Here is a 23,737-nt window from a genome sequence, read left to right on the forward strand (position 1 = left end):
TATCAGTACTTAGTATCCACTTATAGCTTGTAATTGTAAGTAATTAGTAGTATTGTACACTGAGAATCATGGAAACTGATCAGACCTTCACTAACCCAATTTATTAATACAGGTTGACATTCAAAAATCCGGCAACCTCCAGAACTGAGGAGTGCCAGATTTTCAAAACATCCCGGATTTTCAAAAAATCCCGGATTTGTGAAGGTTATACTTCCCTTCACACCCAGGCTAGCCTTCCTCTCGCAGCACGGACATCTTGCACAGTTCCAGAGAGCAGGTAGCAGGGACGTCTCAACCTGTATTTAGTGTAGCAAGCAAGAACAGTGCCATCAAAACATAATTGGCCAAACAGTGTACTACAGTTCCTGTGTTAAAAATGCACTTCAAAATTCATGCCGGAAAAGTGAAGGAACCGGATTATTGATGGCCGGATTTTCGATTGTCAACCTGTATTTATTTATTTTTTTTTTATTTAAAGACTAGTTCTAGTCAAAGATAAATCTTTTCCTTTTTTTATTCTCTTTGTATCTCATACACTCTTTCTCCTACTCTTTCTATCACCCAGTAAAGACCAGGCTATAACACATACAAGCTATAATTATAACACGGAACCTTGTCTGACTGAATAAAGCAGTTAAATAGTAAGGGGGATACCGGAAGCTCAGCCCCTCCAAACAATACAAATAGATACGGATAACCTGGACCCATTATAATTACTTCTACCCAGTTGTTTTTTTGAGCTTTTAATTCTTTTTTATAAAACCAAACTGATGTGTAGTTCAGCTGAGGGCTATACTATGCAGGTTCTCTTACATAACCTGGTTTGAGTCTGATCACATATATTTTAATTGTTTTCCCTATCACTAACGATGACCCCAGTGTTTATCAATCTCAGCAGCCTTTTGAAGTGTAACTCCACTTTCATCAACAAATTCATGTACTTATATCATTTCTACAGAAGTTTTTTTTGTACTATTACAAAATGCATATACAACCATATTAGTTCTATTTATGGGATCTACATTTTTTTTTACATGGCAATTTTTTTATTTACAGTTTCTGCTAATTAATATACGTTGTACAAAAGTCTCCGGAAATATAATTTCCTGCTCATGTCATTGGCTATTACAACATTGAACACTAGTCATGTGACTATAAAGCAGTAAACCTCTCCCAGACTAGGAGTCGGGGGAAGCCATGTGCCCTTGTATGCAGCTTAATAGAAGATTTTTACCCCAGCTAAAGTGGAGTGACACTTTAAGTTACATTCATTGCTGTGTTAATATATAAACCTCTCTTAGCTGATTTATTTTCATTTAATCTGCTTTGCTTTTTGTTTTAATTTTGTTATTGCAAGCCTGAAAAATGTGGAGGGAATCTTTTTAAAATTTGCACTAAAGTTGTAAGATTTACAGTTATCCCGAAGTAAGAAGTTCCTTTACTTCATGCTTGTTACATTTCCCAAATAAGAGCGCTGAATAGCCATGATTTTCACTGTCCAGTAAATGGGGATAATGCTGTCTCCTCCCGTTTCTCGGGCATTTTGTGTTCTGTGTTCTCAGGGTTGGCATCTGTTGGGTTGTTCTCATTACTGTCAGTTAGCAACCCTGACTATGCCATCCTTTTGTGCTGATAAGGTGTTTTCACAGGGGGGTTTGGAAGAGTTGAAAGCAGTCTGGACACTTGGCATTCTTATATCTGGTGTCATGACTTCAGCTCAGTGATATCACAGCATCACCTTTGTTCCACTAGTAAATTTTCAACCTGCTGTACTTTCCATACTGCTCTTCCTAATTCCCCGTAAACATCCTTGATAGTTTTAGAGTTTTTTTGTTTTTATGTAACTTTGTATCCATTAATGATTTTGTTATTGATTAATCTCATTTAATTTGCTTTAACCAAATTAATTTGCTTCATTTTGCCCTCCCCATCGTGTGTCTTGTGTCAGTCGGTCTATGTTCCCCATGCCTTGGCATTCAGACGGTCATACTCATCCAAGGTAGTGACATCATTATAATCCGCTTGATTTTAACTTTTTCAATTCTGCTTTTCTGCTTTACTGTTCACATTAGAACTAGGCAATGCCACCAGTGCTTTTACTCTGTGCTAGCAAGTAAGTGGATAATGCAAACCTACACTGAAGGACATTCTAAGGTTTCCACTGCTGATTTTCATAAAAATGTCTACATTGTCTGCATGCTTGTTTTAGACCAGTCGCAGCCCTAAAACTAGAGGAAAGCTGCATTTTCAGAAGGTCAACAATAGTAGTCAGCATATTTCTTAATACATGAGAATTCAAGGAAATACTGTACTCATAAAGCCCAACTTCATCCAAAATCTTTTTAATTGACTCTGCGTCCAAAGCTAAACATAAGTTTTGGTTAGGCTTACAATAATTAGGCTATACCAATAAATAAATATTCCTCCCAATTGATAAATAGATCACATTAACTGCCACATGCCTGAAATGATTCAATACAAAAAAAACAAACAAAAAACATACACAGTATAGGTCTTTAAAGGCAGCAAATATAACATTTCACATATTCTTGTGTATTAAATATTTTAAATAAAAACAAACCAGTAAAACAATACTATTTATTTTTTTTATGTTAAAATACATCATAAAAGCTGTTACTATCAAGGTTCATAATTAATTCTTACAACAAATGAAGCAAGATCTCTAGATCAGGGGTGTCAAAAACTCTGGCCCCCGACATCCTTTGTTTTGGCCTCCAAAGGAATCCTAAATATGAACTGCAGCTGCCCCGCCGCTGCATTGAAATAGCGCCGCTACTACAATTCCTGGAATCATTCGCGTCTTTAGACCAGCAGGCTCTCTGCCTATACGTGGCCCCGCATTGGACTGTTTTATAGATGCAAGTAATGCCGGAAATTTTGGTAGCGGTGCTATTTTAATGAAGAAGGAGTTTCAACGGCGGGCCACTCATAAAATTTAGCCCCATATTGGCTGCGTCTGGTATTTCCAGCACTCCCCCTCAGCTGTACTTTTCCTTGCTAATCCAAGGCATGAACTTGAATGGTTGGATCTTCATAGAAGAATCTTGTTAATATTATTGTTAGCCTGTGCAAAAAGGTTACCATTGAAATTTACCTCAAAAGACTACAAATAGAGAAAGAAGCATAAGATTTTTTCTTAAATAAAATTTAAAAGAATTTTTTTATCCCTCTGTCTCTATTATAAGCTTGTTCCAGATTGAATGTGAAGCAAAACATCTTTGTTTCCATACAAAAAAAGGTTTTATATCTAATGAGAAGGAAAAATGTCCTCAATTTTTTCAAATATTTCAAGGTTGGCCTGCAACTTTGTCTAAGTTTTTATTTTTGGCTCTCTGGTAATTTGAGTTTGACACCCCTGCTCTAGATAGATGAAGCGTCTTCCACGAAATGCGTAGAGAAAAAGACCATCTAGAGATCTCGCTTCATGTGTTGAGAAAATGTTTTATTTGCTGCCCTAAAAGTAGAATAATTAGGCAACAGTATTTGTTTACCTCCAGGAAGTCTTTTGTTCATTTTGCACCTGACACAAGCAGTTCTCCAGCATCCATTTATGTTCTGCAGCTTTTTATTAATTTATGTTAGGCAGAAGCCAGTGGGATAATAGTAGGTGTGATGGTCAGATTTCTGCACATAGCTGAACACCGCATGGCACACCTTGCCTAATAATGGTAGACATGATGGGTCGGGTGGCTGGACATGGCTGAGCACAGAGAGCATTGCACACCAAGCCTATTAATGATAGATGTAATGGTTGGGTGTCCAGACATGGCTGAGCACAGAGAGCTTTGGGTGTCTCAAAGCGGTGGCACACCAAAACCATAGTAAGGTGTCCACAGATTTATGATATATCAGTTCTTCCAAGTCGCTTCTGATGTTTTCAGGCTCTAACTTATATGTATGATTTGTAGTTACAAAGGGCACTTACAAAGCAGAGTGAATAGAGCTCAGTCAAACAAGCTTGCCATACCAAAATCCAGATATCATTGTAATAGTTGGATTGAAGCAGGTGCATGATCATCATAGGTAGGCATTATTGCAATGAAGATCGGGTTGGAATAAAACAATAACAGAGTAATGTGTATAACTAATACAGAGCTAGTGATATGGGCTCACAGTACATTGGTGACGGTGAAAGAGGAGATGGTGGGGAACATTTGGCTTCTTATGCACTGTGTGTCTCATGTATTCTCCTCCTGACAGAAAACCTATACAGATGAGGAGCTAAACACCAAGCTTACAAAGCGAGTGCAGAAGGCTGCTCGGAGACAGGCCAAGCAGGAGGAGCTGAAGAGGCTGCACAGGGCACAGGTAGGGTGACCCCAGGGGATTGTTTGACTTTGACTTTGTTCAATTATCAACCAGTGATCCTCTTATTGGTAGAAATCATTTAATCTAAGTCTAATTGAAGTTTGAAATTCATAAATTCCCAGACATTGACAACATTTTTTATTATGTATTCTTGGAGTTGATTTTTAAGCTTAATATGTATTTTGTTTCTTTATACATAATGCATTTGTTTCTACAGATAATCCAGCGGCAGTTAGAGCAGGTGGAAGAGAAGCAGCGACAGCTGGAGGAGAGAGGGGTGGCTGTGGAGAAGGCTCTCCGTGGGGAAGCAGGTATTCAATCATTTGCTGTTTTGTTTGTGAATAGCTGCAGAAAGGCTCCAGAAAGTCCTTGTGTAAACCTTTTACTGGCATTTCTGTCCTGTAATATTAGTCTAATCAGAGACTAACCTGGTTTTTATATTCTGTTATATTAAATGTGGCAATGCGTCCCCCTGTTGCTGACTGGCTGGGGTCTCACTGCTTAGAAGCAATGTTGATTCTCTGTTTATCTCTCCTGCCACTGAGAACTGTAGAAGACTCCTGGTGATCTCCAGTTGAGAAACCTCTGTAAAGGAGCCTTCCACATTCAGATGACATAAAGTTTTTGGCTTGTACATACTCTAATGTGCCACTTACTAAAAACATTCCTTTTTTGCTTTATCTTAGTGTATTTTTTACCTGTCCTACGATGGATCTAACTCTATAAACATTTCGTTCCCATCTCTGTTACTGATCTTACAGCTTGAAGTTTATATATAGTCCAAACTTTTTATTTTTTATTTTTGGATACAAGAGGGAGTTTCTGTAGTGTGTGGCCCAGTGGGTAGACTTTATTTCCTGACCTGATTTGCAACAGGAATTGAAAGAAAGTATATTTAAAGTAAGTGGAATCCCCTCTGACAGTTATCACTGGAACAAGTGTCTCGGTTGAAGGATTTCCCCTTCCTTTTGTTCTGGTGACAACTATAACATTTTGAATTGAAATAAAAAAAATGAAAATGGTGACCAGGACGGAGAGGTAAATCTTTCCCCCTGGGAACACACCTAACCTCTCTATCCAAAACTAAAAGAAAAGACGTTTAGGCTTTAGCTATAGTTAAGTGGGAATTAAACTTTTTGTTCACAGATGAGCTTTGGGAGACAGAAATAAACTCCTTTTCTGAAAAGAATAGACAGACATGTATATATGTATACATGGCAAATTTTAGAGGGTTTGTACTAGCTTTAAGCTTTCTGATGGTGGGATTTCGTTTTAAAACTCCTTCTACTAAGATGTGGCCTTCACAGTCACAATTAAACTTATTCTTTAAGTTCAGTCTTCCAAGAATTTTTTTCACATCCACCTGAACCAGCTCAGGCAGATTGGTCACTGTGTCCAGCCTGGAATATTATCCACTGGTGAATGCCTTGTTTTGCTGAGATTTCTGTTGGACAAAGTAACTTTTCCGTCTTTTTCCTTACTATATTGTAATGTTTGTTTTTAACCAACTCTTGACATTTCAAAGTTAATCCGAATCCCATGTCTGAACACCATACTAGAGTGATGTCTTTATTTCTCTGTTAATTCCCCGAATTAGACATTAATATTTTCAATATTTTGCTAACAAAGTCTAAGGATATAAACCTGGTCAGTGTTTAAGATGCTCCTGCCTGGTACAGTCAGTAGAGATAGCTGACTGATCTTGTCCCTGGAATCAAGCTTCTCAGGAAAGAACTGGATAAGCTACACTCTGTATATAATTTTCCATTTTATCAGTACCATGTCATATTTTCAGGTCCTTGAACTTGTGTTTTAAAGACTTTAAAACCATTCATGGAAAGAGCTTATTAAACCTGAATTATTAAAGTAAGGGGAGAGATTTATTCTTACACATGTGACTTCCTACACAATAATCCTACCAACACACTTTCTATCTTGAATAGGCTGATAACATATATGAATAGGTCTGTCTAACAATATGATCTGTAATAATAAAGGGAAGATAATGTTTTTCAGTGTTTTTAATATGTGTATATAGATGGAACTAATCTTCTTAATATAATTTTTGGGAGAAAAAACTTGCTGCTCTATTGCTCATTGAGGGGCATCATATTGTAAAGTCTATACAATGGCTTACAGGGGAATGAAGGCTAGGCACAAAAAAATCCAAAGACTATTCCCATACAGGCTATAAATCCCCTTCTACCAGGCATGCTCAATATAACATAGAGTCCTACAGAACTAGGACATCTCTGTCCATCTTTGTTAGACAAAGACGAAACACATTGTTATGTTGGGTTCAACCCATATTGTTGTTTTGGTGTTCGGTGTGACCATTCCCTCTTTCCTCTACAATGATGTATCCCCTAATAAATATTAGATAAATTCGATTTTTTTTTTTTGTACTCAGATAAATCACAAATGTTTAATAAATTAAGCAACTCCCTCCCATTTTTATGGTTAGCCAAGTTAGTCCAGACATTGTTTACTTCCCTTTTGCTACAACTTGACATGCTTGGTACGGGAATGCTTATAGCTTATGTGGGCAGGTTTATTGATTTTTTTTTACCTTCTGTCTATCCTCATATAAGTGACCGCATAACCCATAGTATAGACTGGCCATTCTCAACCTGCTTTTCCATAGAGGTTTTCAAGAGTTTGCTGAACTGTGGCTAACTATTTCCATCTGGTAGTTTTGATACCAGCAAGACTTGTCGCAACCGGCTATATGAACCTAGGGTTAGCTGGCTGTAAGGATAGCATTCTGACCATCACTGTGAGGAAGGGCATTCTTCTTTCTGGCCACCCATACAAGGTGGATTTTTTCCACTAAGTTCCAATTAATTGTTTTAGCATAGGTTTCCCAAGACCTGAAAACTATTAAAAGTGTTCATTTAGGGTAAAAAGGTTGAGAAAGGCTGGTATAGACTCTACAGTGCAGTGTCCTTCAATGAACATCAACATTTTAGAGTGAGTACAAAAAATCTAATTTTCATTGTATAATTTTACATACAAATAAGTGATGTATGTAGGGCAGTGAAAAAATAGATTTGTTGTTTTGTTTTTCTTTTGGACAACAGCAGATTTATATTTGCAAGATTTTTTAAATCTTATTTACCTTTTTGTCTTTTGGTTGAACATGATGGACTTAACTCGTAGACAGCTAGGTTTCAGTAAATTAAATCAGGCATGTTCTGGTGTTCTCTCTTGTTAGGTAACCCATATTCATAAATGCCAGGTAAATCCCTAATATAATAAATATCAAACAAAAATATTAAAATATAAATTATAGTATACATTTAAATCAAAGGCTGCAGTGACTTAACACATATGCTCACTGAAAAGAACTGCTTATGTTCCCTTTTATCTTCTTTGTATACAGTGCTGAGACTTTCAATGAACCCATCTGTAAATGTTTTTAGTATTTATTTGATATCTCCTGTTTGGGTATACTGGCTGTTTAACATTTTAACTTGTTGTTGTCAATATATAGTTATTATATATTGTATGCCAATATATAGGTTAGAAAATATGTCACAGGGGGCTTTACATTCTTGATATTCATGCTGCCCTGTTTCACAGAATGCTATTTGTCAAAAAGGTAAAATCTGGCTAAAGAAAAACTATTACAGGGCCAAAAAAGGTTTGACAGATGGGGTTAATGCTTTCACCAAATATGTGTTGTGGCTGTGTCAGGATCTCTCTTCAAAGCTTTACATCTTTTAGGACTCAAACCATCTCCTGTATTCAGGGCTGTAATTAAACAAATCGACCTATTTTTGTTGTCTGAATAATGAGAAAAAAATCAGTTTAGTTTATGTAGAAAAGTTTCCTTCTGGGGTAGTTGCAGTTCTTGATATATAATGTAGGGGGAGCTGCATTAATGCCCCAGTAGAGATGCTGGCAAAGTCACAATATTGAGTTTTACGCTTATGCTTTCTGTCAGCTGCATTCTGGAGTGTTTCCATGTGTCCTGTCTGCACAATGTGTTGCATGATATTCTGCCTGTTGTACTTGCTGTCACTGTCTCAATCTTACATTGTCCCTCTCGCCTTCATTACTGATGAATGCAGATCTTCCTGTGTCTTTTTATTGCCATAAACTCATCTCTACCTTCCTTCCATTAATCCTCCCTGTTATTCCTATTTATTACTCTTCTTTGCCATTCTTTTTATTTCCCCTATTCCTCTGTTCCTGCTTCCATCCCCTCCACCAGCTATCCCTCTCTCCTTTTCCTCTTATGCCATTCTTACTTTCCATAGTTTGTTCTTCCATTTCTTTCCTCTTTCCCTCCTTCACCTTTTCTGCCATTCCTATCTGCTTCTGTTCCTCCACCATTTCAGCCTCCCTTTCCTCCTCCACCATTCCTCCTTCTTCCCCTCTTATAACGTTCCTTCATCAATATCCCATTCCTGCTATTACTTTTCTTAACCACAGTTCCTTGTTCCTTCTCTTCCTCTGCCATTCCCCGTCACCTTTGTTATTCTTCTTTTCTTCTGTTCCTCCCTCATGCCTTCTTCCTTTTCTTCCTCTGCCATTCCCCGTCACCTATGTCATTCTTCTTTTCTTCTGTTCCTCCCTCATACCTTCTTCCTTACCCTCCTTTGCATTTTTATCTAAGCATTTCCTCTCTCTGTATTCTACACCTTTGGCTCACATTCTGTCTGTCTCTTGCTCTCTGTCTGTGGTTGGCAATGCAATAACTCTCTTCACAATTCCTTATTGTAGACTATTGGGGAGAGTCATATTACAGTGACCTCATCGATTTGCACCTGGGTGGTATGTATGCCCAAATCACACCCCGATACTAACTTGCACATCCCCAAATCTATTACTCCCTCCTCTCTCCTTCAAGTTCCTCCTTCAGCACTGAAACAACAAGAAGAAACAGTGTATGTATTGTTGGGACAAAACCATCTCTTTGTACTGTGTCAGATTCTTAAATTTAACCAGTGACTTGATTCTTGATCTGTCCAATCATTTCTAAAATAAATTTGTTTATTATGCTGAATTACCTGATATGGAGATCCACTGGGCCTGCTCACCCGTCATCAATCTGTAGGGTGTTTGTCTTTGGGAATTTAGGTTATCTGCCTCACCTTTTCACTCTAAATAGTGAGCATATGTTTACTTTGGTCCAGGTTTGACATCTTTTGTACAAGATTCACTCTCTTCTTTAAGTCTGTGTATTTTTTTAATAGCCAGCCAATCCAGCTGAGTGTGCAAATTATTTTTCCATTTATCAAGTATACAGTGTGAGAGCTTGTCTGAATAAATATATAATTACTAGTCCATACACTGCACAATAGTTGGTAAATCTACATGAGATTGCAGCAGATCTGCATTGGATTGTAAAGTGTGTGGCTGGTCTACACACACAGCAGTTTGGGTTTATGGAAGTTTCAGTATATGGGAAAGATTATAAAACCCTTCAAGCCACTGCTGGCCACCTCTTCTTTATTCAAATACATTTACCGTCACTCCTGTTTCGCAGTTCATTGGGCAGCAATGGCAGGCTAAATCCTATCTAGTATATTCTTCGCTTACTGTATTCCAACATTTCAGCTGCATCACATCCAAACTCCTTTTTTCTCCAGGCAGGGCATCTTTAGGGTCATTTACCACAAAAGTGATATTTCCGGTAAATGGGGATTCTGTTGTGCTAAAGACACACCAGACCAAGGAAATAAAGAACTTGTATGTCATTCCGGTTAGAGCTTACACATGGAGGGAGTGGAGTGAGTCACATCTTCCCCAATACCTGGATGCAATGGGTGTTTTCTTATGTTTGCTGAATGGGGGAGCAAAGAAGAAAGGTGAGTGTGCAGCTGCTGAAGCTAGCATTAAAGTGAACCTGTTGTACAACACAAGTTTGCTTTAAGTGTTCCATCTACTAGGATTGCAGTAGTCAAGTGCAAGAGTTCCAAAAATGTATCAGAAAGTTGCAAAAAATTAAACCTGTAAGGTGATTCGATTCTCTGTTGTGCTTTAGACGGAGTAATCCTTGGCGCCTCAAAACATTAAGGTACACAGAAAAAGATGTAACTGAAACTTCAAAGATGCAAAATACATTTTTTTATGAACTCCAGAGATCTCCAAACAGTTGCAATGTTTTTGTAATATGTGCCTGTATGTTGTTGTGATGTCATACGAGTCAACCTTCAATTAATATAAACTTTCTGGTCTTTAGTGATTAACAGACGGGGCCAATATAGGTGGGAGGACATTAAATTGCAGACCGCTGTAAAGTCATTAAACATAATTGTCACATAAAAGTGATATGGTGTTACAAACATGGGATTATGGAACTGAACAAAGTCCTTTTGTTTCAAATGTTTCATTGAAGATATGGTTTTATTATTTGTTTACTCAGACAATTATCTTGTCACAATGTACAGTCCGGGTGAAGTGTGGATGTTTTTTCCCCCATTCCCCTCTCCTGTATGTCTTTCTTTAATGTTTAGTTCTATAAGTGTTGCTGTGTCTGCTTTCTGTAAGTGAAGAGGGATAGTTCATATAAACAACAATAATACAATATATTGTGAACCAAGTCATTTATTGAAAGAGCCATTACAATATGCAATGGTTACATAATAGTCACGCCATATTCAGTAAAAAGCATTGTTTTCTCCTTGGCAGGGGATGGGTTGAGTAGCTGGTGGAGGTTTCTGTTTTTCTGACCCATTTTTGGGTTGATTTTTCCGACTTTTTCTTCTTGTTGTTTCCTGCTCTCACTCTGTGTCCTTTTTGCTTTCTTCCTCTTCTGCCCTCTTCTGTCACTTCCCCCTCCACCCCACACACACTGTCCTTTCTGCTTCCACCCCTCTCTTTGCTCCCCCTTTCCCCATCCATGGCTCATTCTTTGAAGTTGATCCCATTGTGGGGACTCCACGACGTAGACCTATCTCCTTCTGTCCTTGCTGTGCCCACGAAGGTAAAGTAGCTTTCCTCCGCGGCTGGCATCCTATTGTCACCTCTGGCTCATTGTGGTAGACCTCGGACCCTCACCTTGCTCTATCATCACCCCGCTGCTTCTAGTGATCGCTGCATGAACGTGAGCTCACTTTAAGGGGGATTGGAATCTACATAGATTTAGAAGGAGGGGCGTTGTGAGATGTTGGATACAGTGCTGTTTGTATAAATTTGTCTGCCGTCATCATTATTTTATCTCTGATTAAAATCTTCTGGCAGTATGGAGGGGGTATTCTCTAAAATTGTAGAAATGAAAAATCAGATTTAAAACAAAATAAATTTCCCATTTTAAAAAAAAATGTTTATTAAAAAGTAGATGTAAATCCTAACTGAAAGAAATGTATGTTCTCTGCATTGTGAATATAGATAGTGAATAGTGAATATTCTATATACATATAGAAATGTCTTCTTTTTTATTTCTTGCAGCCACTTCCTGTCTACATGCACTCAGGCAGTGACTGCATTGCATTCTTCAGGGTATTTCTTGATGGTGACAACAGTGCACCAAGCCTGCATATTGTATAAAAGGTCACTTCATCTCCTATATGATAGGGTGCAGGGTTTACACCAGCTTGGAAATCTGAGAATTCAGATCAGCTTTTTACATTTTCATCAACAAAATAATGTTTATTGTGAAAAAAGTATTTTGCAAAAACACTTTAAAAACTCAAACCAATATCCTGAATATTGATGGATCAAGCATATTATAGGAATGTCAACAGTCCATCTGATCGATATCTGCTTGGATATTGAAAAGGCGGGAGGGAAGACTTGTTTGCACTTCATCATCCATTCACATGTATGGCCAAATATAGAACTAAAACTTCTATAAAGCAAATTTTGTTCATTTTTTCTGTTTTTCCTGTGTGTGAAGTTTCGTTTTGTGTCATCATTTGCATCTGTTTGACTATAAAATATTGATAAAACTAATTGTTGCTGCAGTGCATGCATCTTGTGTTATGCACAATTTCTCTCTAATGTGTGGCCAATACTTCATTGGCTCACCCAGGACCAAACTTTTTCTATAGTTTGAAAACTAGATGCATAAATCATTTATTGAGCCCAGGGGCTGAGCAAAATTAAAAGTTTTCACATTGCTTGCTAAAAATGTTGGCAGTTTAATTAGGAGCAATGGGAAAATAAAAAGAAAGAAGGTTTTTAGAGGAACAATGCTTTTTTGAGTGGCCCCCTAACAGTAAGTGAAGTTTATATTTTTAAACCATTTTTTTTTTTAACATTTAGGTAAAGCAGTGTTCTCCCCAGCCCCTTTTATCTGGGCGCACCACCTGGCACTTATCAGTAACCACCCCATTCATCCCACCGGCTTAAAACGTTTTTGGGGTTCATCACTGTAAAGTATTTCTTTCTAAATCACACTTTGACTGCACCCAGAAAAAAAAATCGTTGACCACTGTTTTTTTATCCTACAAAGTTATCATTGAGTGATCTTTATGTGAGATCTTTTTTTCTAATCACATGACTTTGGTAATGAACAAAGCCCTTTATTTTATTTTTACGCAATTATTGATTTTGTTTTCAGGCAGTTAGCAACTAATTCAGCAGTTAGCAACTAATTATTTTATTTTGAATGGCAAATCAGCGCACCTCCAGAGGTCAACTGCATTACAGGGCAACCCAAAGTGCACTATGCTCCAAAAAAATAGATAATATTAAAACTAAGTCCTGCTGGTGAATATTGGTTTTATACCAATGGTAATAACGAATGTTGATATTACATCAAATGCTACGTGTTTCAATCCACAAAACGTTTAGGCTGCGGTGCCCTTGGTTCTGGTGTAAATGGATCCTAATTTTTTTGTTGGAAGGAGACAAATTACCAGCAATAGGAGTTATTTTCCTGCTTGTTGCAGTGTTGTCTATTGACCTTGTTGATTGGTTTACTGTTAGTTGCAGGGTGGATGTCTGCTGTGTATGCGCTAGTCTAAGTTATACGTTTCCCTGATATAGTCATAAATAACATCAACATCTATACAGCATTTTTGATCGTTCCAATACCACCAAGATATTGAATTGTTAGGAAAACGCACTTTGCATTCTTTTCATGTTTTATGGGATTGGTTCTTTAAAGTGCAACTCCCACCAGAAAATTATTTTAAAAAACAAAAAAAATCACCCTTTCATTAAGTACTGGGAAAAAAAATCAATGTAGTTCATAAATTCCACTAAGATAACTCTTTCTTTTAACCATCTTTATGGTATTGACTCACAATCCTCAGCACAGCAGATGTCAGAGTGGAAAATTTTGCCCAATATAGCAATCAGGGCTTTATCAAATTTGGCATTCAAACATATTTATTCTCTTGTTTTTAATACACATGTTTTAAGAAGGAAATATATATTTAACTGTTTGGCTGGAGTTCTGCTTTAATACTTGTGGCAGCTATCCTGTGTCAGAGTCTTCCCTTTTGTCTCTGTAGTATCTGTCCTGTTCTCATGTTGGTGCGGTTTTGTACCAAGCTGTGATTGCATAGTCCCCCACGCACACACTTACTTGTTAGGTTATGTACACACTGCAGATGATTCTCATCTGATTCCCGCCTTAGTGCTAGTCCCAGATGAGAATCGGACGTGTGTACAGCAGCTGTTTGAAGTTGTTTTTGGATCCATCCTGGTGGATCCTCAAATGACAGAAGACAAAAGACCGCAATTTTATTGTTGGAAACTGTTGTGTGTGTGTGTGTACATAGCCCTAGACAGTATCACATCCTGTCCTCTGTCTGTCCAGGAGAGAAAAGCAGCACTTCACAGAGCAGAGTACAATATTAAAGAGTACCTGTTGTAGCATTCAGCAGTGCACTTGTCACTATAAACGAATGAATATTTTGTCAGTTTTGTGGCAGATTGACATCATTAGATACAACAGAAACGTATCGGTGAAATAGGAGCTTTAGAAATATGTTAGAGAGAGATGCACAGAAACCAAGTTATAAGCACAAGGATCTGCAAGCCTTCAATAAGTCAGGCTTTACTGCGCTGCACAAATACTTCTGGCATTGGAAGCTGCTGGAAAATGTTCAACCATCCTATAGGAAGAGGGAGAACTCATGGGGGGTCCCAGCAGTGTGATGATATCCATTGGTTGTCAGTTAATATCTGAAACAGCTGATGCAAAAATCCACCTACATCCTGGAAAATGTCTAATGCTAAGGTGCAAAATATGTCAACAAAACCTGGGAAAAAAGTTGAGAAAATGTTAAAAAGTTATTGGAAGCTGGTTTATTTAGTAATACTGAATATTCTGATGACAGCCCTATTTGTGTATGGACAACCAACTCAATAATGTCAGAAGGTGGCTCCAACTTTAAAAATCCTTTGTCCCAAACCCATCTCTTCCCATGGATAACTGGTTATATGGCAGAGTTGGGTGGGTTCAGGTTCCTGCTTGGCACTTCCTCCTCTCCCGTATGCTCAGCTTTGGGCAGATTCCCCCCTTCCCTCCCCTCCGGCTTTGTGTTTTTGATTTGCCCCATTGCATTGTTCTCCACTTGTTATCCCTTCCAGCTCTGACACCATGTTTCTTTCATAGGGATGGGTAAGAAGGACGACCCCAAATTAATGCAGGAGTGGTTTCGCCTGGTGCAGGAGAAGAACGCGCTGGTCCGATACGAGTCTGAGCTGATGATATTGTGAGTTACATACAGCCTAATTATCCAAAATCCAATTTTTCTTTTCTCTTTTTATTTTATTTATATATATATACTTTTTATGCAATTTAGCAGACATCATCTCAGCCTTACCTGCTGCTGTTCCTGACAGACACAGGGCACTCACTTCCTATATCTGAGTACTGAGTTGGCAGAACTGTTGGCTCTGATCACGTAATTAGCTACAATGTTGGGTTACATGAAGTACCAGCTAATGAAATTTTTGGGGGGGGGGGGTTTACACAGTGTACAGAACCACACTTAATTATGCTTCGCTTACAAGCAAATTGTATTTGATCAGCGTCATTGGATAGTAATCCTCGCGTTAATCTTGTTTTATAGAAAGCAGAGAATCGTCTGCTGCATTGTGACTGAGCACTTTGTACAACAAATATATAAAACTAAATACAATGCCATATAGCCGTCTGGGTTAGGCTGCCAACACGTGCAAATGTCATCACTGGAAGCAATCGTTTCGAGCACAAAGAGTGACAGATGAGTGAATGAGCACTGCACACACAGCGCTGTTCTGTTCTATGGAGAGGTGAGGAACAACCGGCTGTCCTCTTCTCCATTGACATGTATAGCGGTTGTTCTCCATCAGTCGTTCATGGATCCATGGACGACATTGGGCCACCGCTGTACATATGTCAGATTCTTGCCCAAGACAAGCACAACTAGCCTAAATCCACATTCATCTACACATTCTAAATCTACACATACATAGGGTTTATTTGGGTGATTTTTTTACACAGGCTTAAAGGAGATTTTTAATTTGTCAACACCAATTTGAACCCCTTGGTAATTAAAAGTTTGTTGTATAAAAATTTGTTGTATAAAAACATAATTAGAGTGTTGAGCAGAGATGGCCCCAGACTTTTTGCTGATCCCAAGGGTAAAAGGGGTTTGGCAGGTAAGTAGGTCCTTTTTTTTCTTTAAAAAAATGCTACCTGCAGCAGAACCTTCACTTCTGCTCATGATGGGACCGGCCCTGGGAAAACTCACTAATGATTTAGGTTACTTTACTTGACTTCTTTATGTCTGGAAGTTAGATTTTGATGTCTGATTCTAAACACACATTAATTTTCTGTGGATATAAATGAATTGAAATGTGCCATTAATTCTGAATTGTTTCTTCTTAGTGCTCGGGAGCTGGAACTAGAAGATAGACAGAGCCGGTTACAGCAAGAGTTGCGAGAGCGGATGGCAGTGGAGGGTGAGTATTACACAAGGATAATATTCAAGTTCAGGTGTCCTTTATATACAACCTAACCGAAAGTCCCCTACAACGCCATATCACAACAAAAGAAATCATCTCAATTCTTTTACAAATAGATTTTTTTGGCAAAAATATATATTACAATAATACACCAAAAATTAAAAAGAGACAAAAACCAAAAATAGAATGCCAAAGCAAAGGGCAAACAACTACTACTACCCCACACATCACAATTCAAAAGGATAAAAACACAAGAGACATAAAAACAAATACAAATGTGGAGATGAGCTCCTCTATTTCCAAGGTCAGCTTGCAAAATATTTGCTGAATGTGATGCAACTGACTGAAAAATGCCCACAAAGAATGCCAACAATTTTAGTACCCTGATCAAACCAAAATTATATGAATATTGATTGAAGTGTTGTTTAATAAAGTAGCATGTGATGTTCAAAATTAGGAGCATTACCTGTGTTTATTAAGTCTATGAGCAGCTTAATAATGTTTTTTTTTTTACCTTCAGTAAAGTTGTGCGAATATTTCTCACCTTTATTAAAGCAGGTAGTCTTCCCCGTCAACTATAAAAAGCAGTTAAAAAAGCTGCCCTGGTGAACATTATAAGGAATGCTAAATGACGATCTTTTTGTTTCACTCATTTCAGTCACACTCACAAGCATGCAGATTACTATGGCTAAGCACCTGAGCTGCATGCTTACTTTTAAACAATTTCTCAGACTAGGTCCATTTTAACATTCTCCCTAATCCAGAGATCTTCACCGTGCAGAATAGCCTTTAAATAGCTTGAAAAATACTTCTACAGAAGCCTTTTATCGCTGTGCATGGGTGCTGGGACATCATTTGTTCCTATGGGTAGGCCAGACTCTGCTGGTCACCTGGAGGATGTCATGGGTATGGCCCATCCATGGGAATAATCGAGGCTTTAGCGATTGCATTAGAAAGAGGCTCCAGTGAGAACATTTTACCTGCAAAGGCTCTGCAGGGGATGCACATAAATCGAAAATCAGGAATGAGAAGGAAGATGAATATTGATGGAGGGGGCCTGCATTTAGTAGGAATGAAGGATTTATTTATTCTTTATGGAATAAAATAAAGTTTTTAGTTTACCTATACCTCACTAAAGTTTATTTTACTGTTTTCTTTGTTCTGTTTACCTGCATTGCCCTGGGGCAAAACTACCAAGCTCTCTATCTACTCCCAGGACAAAGTTAATAACCTTCTCTGCTGAAAGATAAAAAGACATTGACAAAAGTGTGGAGTTGATAATGTATTTACATAACCTAGAAATGAAGGATACTTTTAATTTTGCCAACAGTAAATTATTTTTTTGTGTTTCCTCAGACAATCTGAAGACAGAGCAGGAGTTAGCAGATGAGAAGAAGATCCTAAATGAGATGCTGGACGTTGTGGAGCAGCGAGATGCATTAGTAGCACTGCTGGAGGAGCAGCGTCTGCGGGAGAAGGAAGAGGACAAAGACCTGGAAGAAGTCATGTTATCCAAGGGTTATAACCTAAACTGGTCTTGAAGTTTCCCTCGCTGTCCTCTAAACACTGAGGGGGTCCTTCATCATATTTGTAAGGGCAAGCGGAGGACTGCCTTGGAGGAGGAGGGCGCTGCCTAACAAAGCTGTTACATGAATAAGCCGACCCTTGCACTGTTCTTCTTGTGTTTGCCATGACAGAGGGACATTTAAAAGGGAGACGGCATTTGTTATGGACGTTTCACTTCCAGTGCGACACTGAAAAGTCTTTATTCAGGTTTACATTATGCTGCCATTTCTTCGGTGCCGCTTGCGACCACTTGTGATCCTTCCCACCGACAGAGGTTTTCTGTTTGTTTTTTTCGTTTTGTCCAGCACCGCGGACAATAATGCAGGTGACAGTCACTTGCACTTGAAACATTTGGCCACTAGGTGGCTCCTCCTTTACGTCTTTCTGGTTTAGTCTTTCTCGCTATGGATTTTAACAGAGCGCGCATTTCTCAATGTTTGAGGTTTTTTTTAAATTGAAACAGGTGGCGTTAAAAGTTATTTTGTGTTTGTGCTGTTCGCTCCGGGAGCGTTTAGTTGACCTTGATAGGGGGAAAATATCTGCATGAATATAGGGTGATGTTGAAACCCGAAAACGTTAAATCTGCCCTCAGCATATATGGAAATGTTCACAGATTGTATCCCACACTAAATGACAAAAGTTTTTACTTCTTTTTTTTAAGTCTTGGCTTCCTTTTATTCTGTAAAAGGCTTGCACAATCATGAGACTTAAAGTGATTATTTGGGGTTCTGATGATAGTCCCTTTTATTTTAACTTTTACTTTGCTCCCCTGCTGCTGTTCCTTTCATCTGTCAGAGCCCTTTACAGATATAAGGGAGGAGAAGCTCGCACATAAGAGGGGCGACATTATCTGTGTTTATCTGATACTATTACTTTGGTAAGCACGGTGGTAGAGCGTGTGAGCATGGACAGGCTTCTCTATTAGGGACCTGTCCCTTTATCCTAAATTACTTTCACCCCCATTATATACTAACCTTTGCATCCTATATCAGAGACCGCAGACCCCAGGCCTACTTGTTACATATCTTTGTTTTTTTAATCTCCAAAGATTTATTTTTATTTATTAAAAATCGTTCTCTTTGTTCCAAATGCGATAAAATGTCTCCTCTTCCAGTCATCCCAACTACCTGGCGTTCTCAGGAGGTGAAATAATAATTCTGAGATAAAACATTAAACCAATAAGAGTCCTCATTGTTGGTGGGGCAGGTTCAGAGATAAATGTCGGTCAGTGGCAGTAGGACAGAGCAATACAGCGATCTGGTGATGGGAAGAACGCGAGGTTGGTTTCATTTATGGGAGGAATGTCTTTGTACTAATATTAATAAGCCTGCTGCAATGTATAATAATACAGAATGTCTGCACACATTATTTTGGGCCATACACATCTTCATAGTTAATGTTAGTGCATATTTTACAAGAAGTAACTGCTACAGATCTGTTTGTCATGCACTCAGTTTCTCGGTTTCCTGATCAGAAAGGAGCTGGCGATAAAATATGGCTGCCGTCTTTCCAACCACAATCACTGCACAAAAGGATTGTATTTGGCTTTCTTGGACTTGTAGTTCTTTAGATGTTGCAGGACTGCAAAGGTCAAATAAAAATCTTTACAAAGTTTACCTATTGAGTCAGGCATTGGCACAGTAAATTACTGAAGAATGTTCATGTTTCGTAGTGAGCCATTGCCACTGGTTTGAAATCACAGCTGTCCCAGTGCTATAGCTATTCTGTCCCCCCAAACTTCACACTCTGGGACCTATCTGCCTGTCTGTGATCACCCCTAATAGTGATGCACAGTAATTGCCGTCCACTACTCTGATATCTCATTTCTGCCAGTTAGGGGTGACATGTACAGGAGGGAGGCTGAGTGATTGCAATGTTATAAAGGCTGCCACTGGATAGAGAACCATAGAAATCTGTACTATGCAATCTGATAACAGAAACATAATGACCTTACATAAGGTGAGGAATAAAAAGATGCAAAACAAAGTTCATTAAAAAATATAACAAAAACATTTTTAGTTCTCTTTTTAAAGTTATCTTTACCACAGCCAGTCATGACGTATTTCCCTCAGAAGCAAAAGAAAGTTATGCAATGTCAATGTTTGTGGTAACATTTAGGAAAGTCTGTTCTCTGTTTAAGTATGACTGTTACTTCTGTTTACAAAGCAAACTCCTAATAATGTGACTTAGTTTAGAGTAACATGAGTGCTCTGACCTCAGCTTTGGGATGACGAATGTGAACCAGGTCCTCTTATCCAAAATCAACACCAGACCTCGCAATACAGCATAAATTCCCACTTCCAAATCTTGGGAGGGGCAAAGAGCACATATTTGCTTGTGATCATGCTCACTAAAAATTTACTTTAGAAAAAAAAGTTAACCTTTTAAAATTTATCCATATTATTCCCATTGTAGAAGGCAGTTATTAATGTGTAGATAAATGTGGAGCAACCAAACAACATATATGTTGGCAGATCATGTAGCAGAGTCCACATGTGCAGTGATGTGGTTGGAGACGGTTGAAGATTTGTAAGGGAGGAGTTTATCATTCATGTGACAAAGTCTGTAAGCCGCCAACTCCTGAAACGGGATTTCATATATGTGCGTTAATAAATATTATTAATTTATTTAGAGGTTTTATGCTGTTAACAAATTATCTGCTGTATATTCGATGTCTTAGTTAAGAAGCCATTTTTTGTGCTGCTTTGCAACCCTCTCTTTCTAGGAGAGCAAGGATTATGCCTCCATGGCCCTTCTAGGACGGGTAGGGGGCCGCGTCACGTGTTTCGCCAGCGTCCATCCGGGCAGTCATCACAAGCCTCAGAACCCAGGCGACACTGTCTGACCTTTGTTTCCCATATCACAGCCACAGCGGTCTCGTCTAAACAGCCAACAGTTTTCTCAGACACTGTTTTCACTTTGTGTTTTTTTTCCTCTATTAACTTATTTTTTAATACTTGAAAAAAAAAGAGTTGCTGTTTTTTTATATAAATGTAAAAAGTGAAATTTTCTGTGTCTGTGTTTTTTTTCTCTGGGTTGGATTTAGTAAAGAAGAACCTGTGACCTCCTCTCAGGTTTTTATAGCTGTATGTGTGTTTCCCCTCACTTCCTGTCCTGGAGGGGGGTATATAATAACATCCTGACAGGGGTCCTTGGTTTTACTCACTTTTCATATCTCTTCCAGAAAACTCCTCTCTACCTGTGCTGTTAATACCTTAATATACATGGCGCCCCCACGTCAGGGAGTGGGGGGAATTTGTGACACAGCAGCTAAAAGCTAACATCTCCTCCCTACTTTCTGTATAAAACAGACTGACATATAGCATTCCCAGGAGGTCAGTGAGCTCTTGGCATCTCATATCAAGTTATTATTATTAATAGACAGGATTTATATAGCGCCAACATATTACGCAGCACTGTACAATAAATAGGTTAACAACTTTAATCTAAAAAAATTGCAGCCATGGGAGGAAGCCTTAGTTGTTGTTTTCCAATGTTATCTTCTGTGTTCAGCAGGAATTTCTGTAATTCCTGGCTCAGATCCACCATCCCTGTGCATGGAAGTGACAGGCTGAACTACGCAGAAGGAGGAAGTATGCCATTCTTTCACCTTCACAAACAGAATACTTCCTATAAAAGGAAAACAAATTTCCTTCATTGCTGGCCGTCTGGCTTTGAGCTCAAAATACTTCTTGGTTTTGTATGCAGAGGGGAAAGTTTAAAACTTATTTCAGGTCTTTTCTATATCTCCCCCCTCCCTAGGTTTTAGTGGAAAGGGAGAGAGTGTCCTGTCTTACCGTCACAATGCTGTTTCTCTATATAGTACTGTACTTAGAATGCATTGTTACCCTAGGACAGGAAGTGTGTAAATAAAATAAAAGACGTTCTTCAGGGCAGGATCCTCTCCTCCTGTGTCACTGTCTGTCTGTCATTTGCAACCCCTATTACAGTCCTATGTACAGTGCTGCATATTATGTTGACAGTATATAAAACCTGTTTATTAATAATAATTGATCTGATTAGTTGCAATATAATATATTTGTGTTCCTTGGTTTAGATACAACTGATGTATTATATAAGTGCATAGGGCAACATGGAGGAGTAACTTTAACAATTGGCCTGGACAAATGTGAATTTATTTCTACAGATCTGTTCATCACATTAAACATTGAGTCAGCTGAGTACAATGGATGACCATTGCAAAAGTGAAGATTTCTAGGTAGGGGTTCTGTTATGTCAGGTGTGGTAGTTCTCCAATTACATTTTCCCTTGTCCTCCTGTACATGGCATAGATTCAGCTTCTGTTTCTGGGAATGAAACCCTTGTGCTGGGTGTGACGGTTCATCTCCTTCCTCTTTCATTTTCACATTTTTCTGGATAGCCTGCAAATTTCATTTTATTGCAAGTCAGCAGAATGAATCATTGCTAAATGTCTTCGTATTTACTTTTCTTAAGTACCGTGGCCTTGGATTCTTAACATGACTCCAGCCAGTAGGAAGAGAATATTACAATAGCCTAATTATAGAAATCATGCAATGAATCGACCAGTCTTGGCCCCAACCAGCCCTGAAGTGGAACCTGGGACAGCATGTTCTCCAGAAAAGGAATTCTATATCCTTCTCAAGACGTATAACTAAAATGTTACTAAAAGAGTTAAGATTATTCACACTATAAATAAATGTGTAAAAGTTGGCCACTCTTTGTGTTAATATTATCCATTTTGGCTGTCAGACAAATTAAATTTATTTACTTTTATTAAATAAAAGTGTGATCCATCTGAGAAGGCGTGATGAAGAAACATCTTTTTATATGAGGTTCTGCACCAGCTCCAAACAAAGGTAATGTTCTGCCGGGTATATGAGGTGAATGTACAGCCATAAACATGGAGAGGTTGGGTAATTATTGCACCATGCGGGGAGCTGACAGCAAACTATTTATATTCTTTATAACAGCAGGCGCTTCATGTCCTCATAGCATACCAGTCTGCAAACAGCACCTATGGATGTCACGCATTAATAGAGAAATGTCTATATATATATATATATATATACCGTATGTTTTGTATATACTGTTTGTTTTATACTGAGACTAGCATGGCCAGCACATACCCACAACATCAGATTCTAATGTGGGGAGGAGGGACAACCTGGAAAGTAATTCCAATGGTGACAGTCCTTGTACACAGATGTCCAAAAAATTTATATATATATATATATATATAAGGAAAAATCTTGGAAACTACTTAGCAACAGGAAACGGTTGGTGAGGCGTAGGCTTTTTACCGTGGTAAGTGATTGTTTTAGCTTCCATTCTCTGAAGGACAGAGATTTGGAAGATTTGGGGTTCCACCTGTAGGAGTAGGATGTTATGCTAGGTACAAAAAAAGTTAGTGTTTTCACTTTTGAATTATTAGCTGGTATCGTGACAAGCTAGATAAAAGTACCCATGCAGTTTCTCTCCATACCAGGGACGGATCTGGCTATGACAGCTATGTCTCTAGGTCAGAGCAGCCTGCTGGGATACCCCCTGGAGGAACTCTCATCAAGTGTTGGCCCTGTCCAGCACCCTGTACCCACATGAGGTGATTGACCATCTTGGTGGTGCCAACACAGTCTGAGGACCTTTTCTTTCTCCTGGTATTCATATTTGGCTGTGGAGGCTGCCCGCTCTGCTATCTCTTCCATACCTCCTGTGCATTGTGTTTGGCGAGTGCCAGAAACAAAGGGTTCTGACTCCCTATTGTGGGTTCAAGGGGAATATTTTTGCTAAATACTCCTACTTTCCAGCCACCAGCTGGTGTCAGCATCTCATGTGGTTACCAAGGTGTTATTTTCAGTTCTTGTCATGATTTCGAGGTATCTGGATGGTGGGTTAGTTGGATGACCTGCTACCCTGAGTGCGATCCCACTCTGATCTGGAACAGAATCTGACAATTACTGAGCAAGCTTTACAGGAATTCATCTTAATTCTATACCTCCATCAGTCA

General features: G+C 38.6%; 1 protein-coding gene across 19 annotated transcripts in view; it reads left to right on the top strand.

Moving 5' to 3' along the window:
- Positions 1-20,757, top strand: part of MICAL3 (microtubule associated monooxygenase, calponin and LIM domain containing 3) — a 97,553-nt gene extending 76,796 nt beyond the window's left edge. For 13 of the 19 annotated variants that reach the window (XM_072399990.1, XM_072399995.1, XM_072399993.1 and 10 more), the window contains 7 exons: positions 1,949-1,999; positions 4,222-4,329; positions 4,547-4,640; positions 11,198-11,263; positions 14,849-14,948; positions 16,109-16,182; positions 17,542-20,757. In XM_072399990.1, the coding sequence (XP_072256091.1) occupies positions 1,949-1,999; positions 4,222-4,329; positions 4,547-4,640; positions 11,198-11,263; positions 14,849-14,948; positions 16,109-16,182; positions 17,542-17,726 (678 nt within the window). In that variant the 3' untranslated portion in view covers positions 17,727-20,757. Of the gene's footprint in view, positions 1-1,948; positions 2,000-4,221; positions 4,330-4,546; positions 4,641-9,057; positions 9,109-11,197; positions 11,264-14,848; positions 14,949-16,108; positions 16,183-17,541 lie in introns of all 19 variants that reach the window. The other 6 variants (XM_072399994.1, XM_072399996.1, XM_072399998.1 and 3 more) reach the window with 4 other exon arrangements.
- The last annotated feature ends 2,980 nt before the right edge of the window (positions 20,758-23,737 follow it).

This window comes from Pyxicephalus adspersus, chromosome 2 (assembly GCF_032062135.1).
Source record: "Pyxicephalus adspersus chromosome 2, UCB_Pads_2.0, whole genome shotgun sequence".
NCBI classification, from domain to species: Eukaryota; Metazoa; Chordata; class Amphibia; order Anura; family Pyxicephalidae; genus Pyxicephalus; species Pyxicephalus adspersus.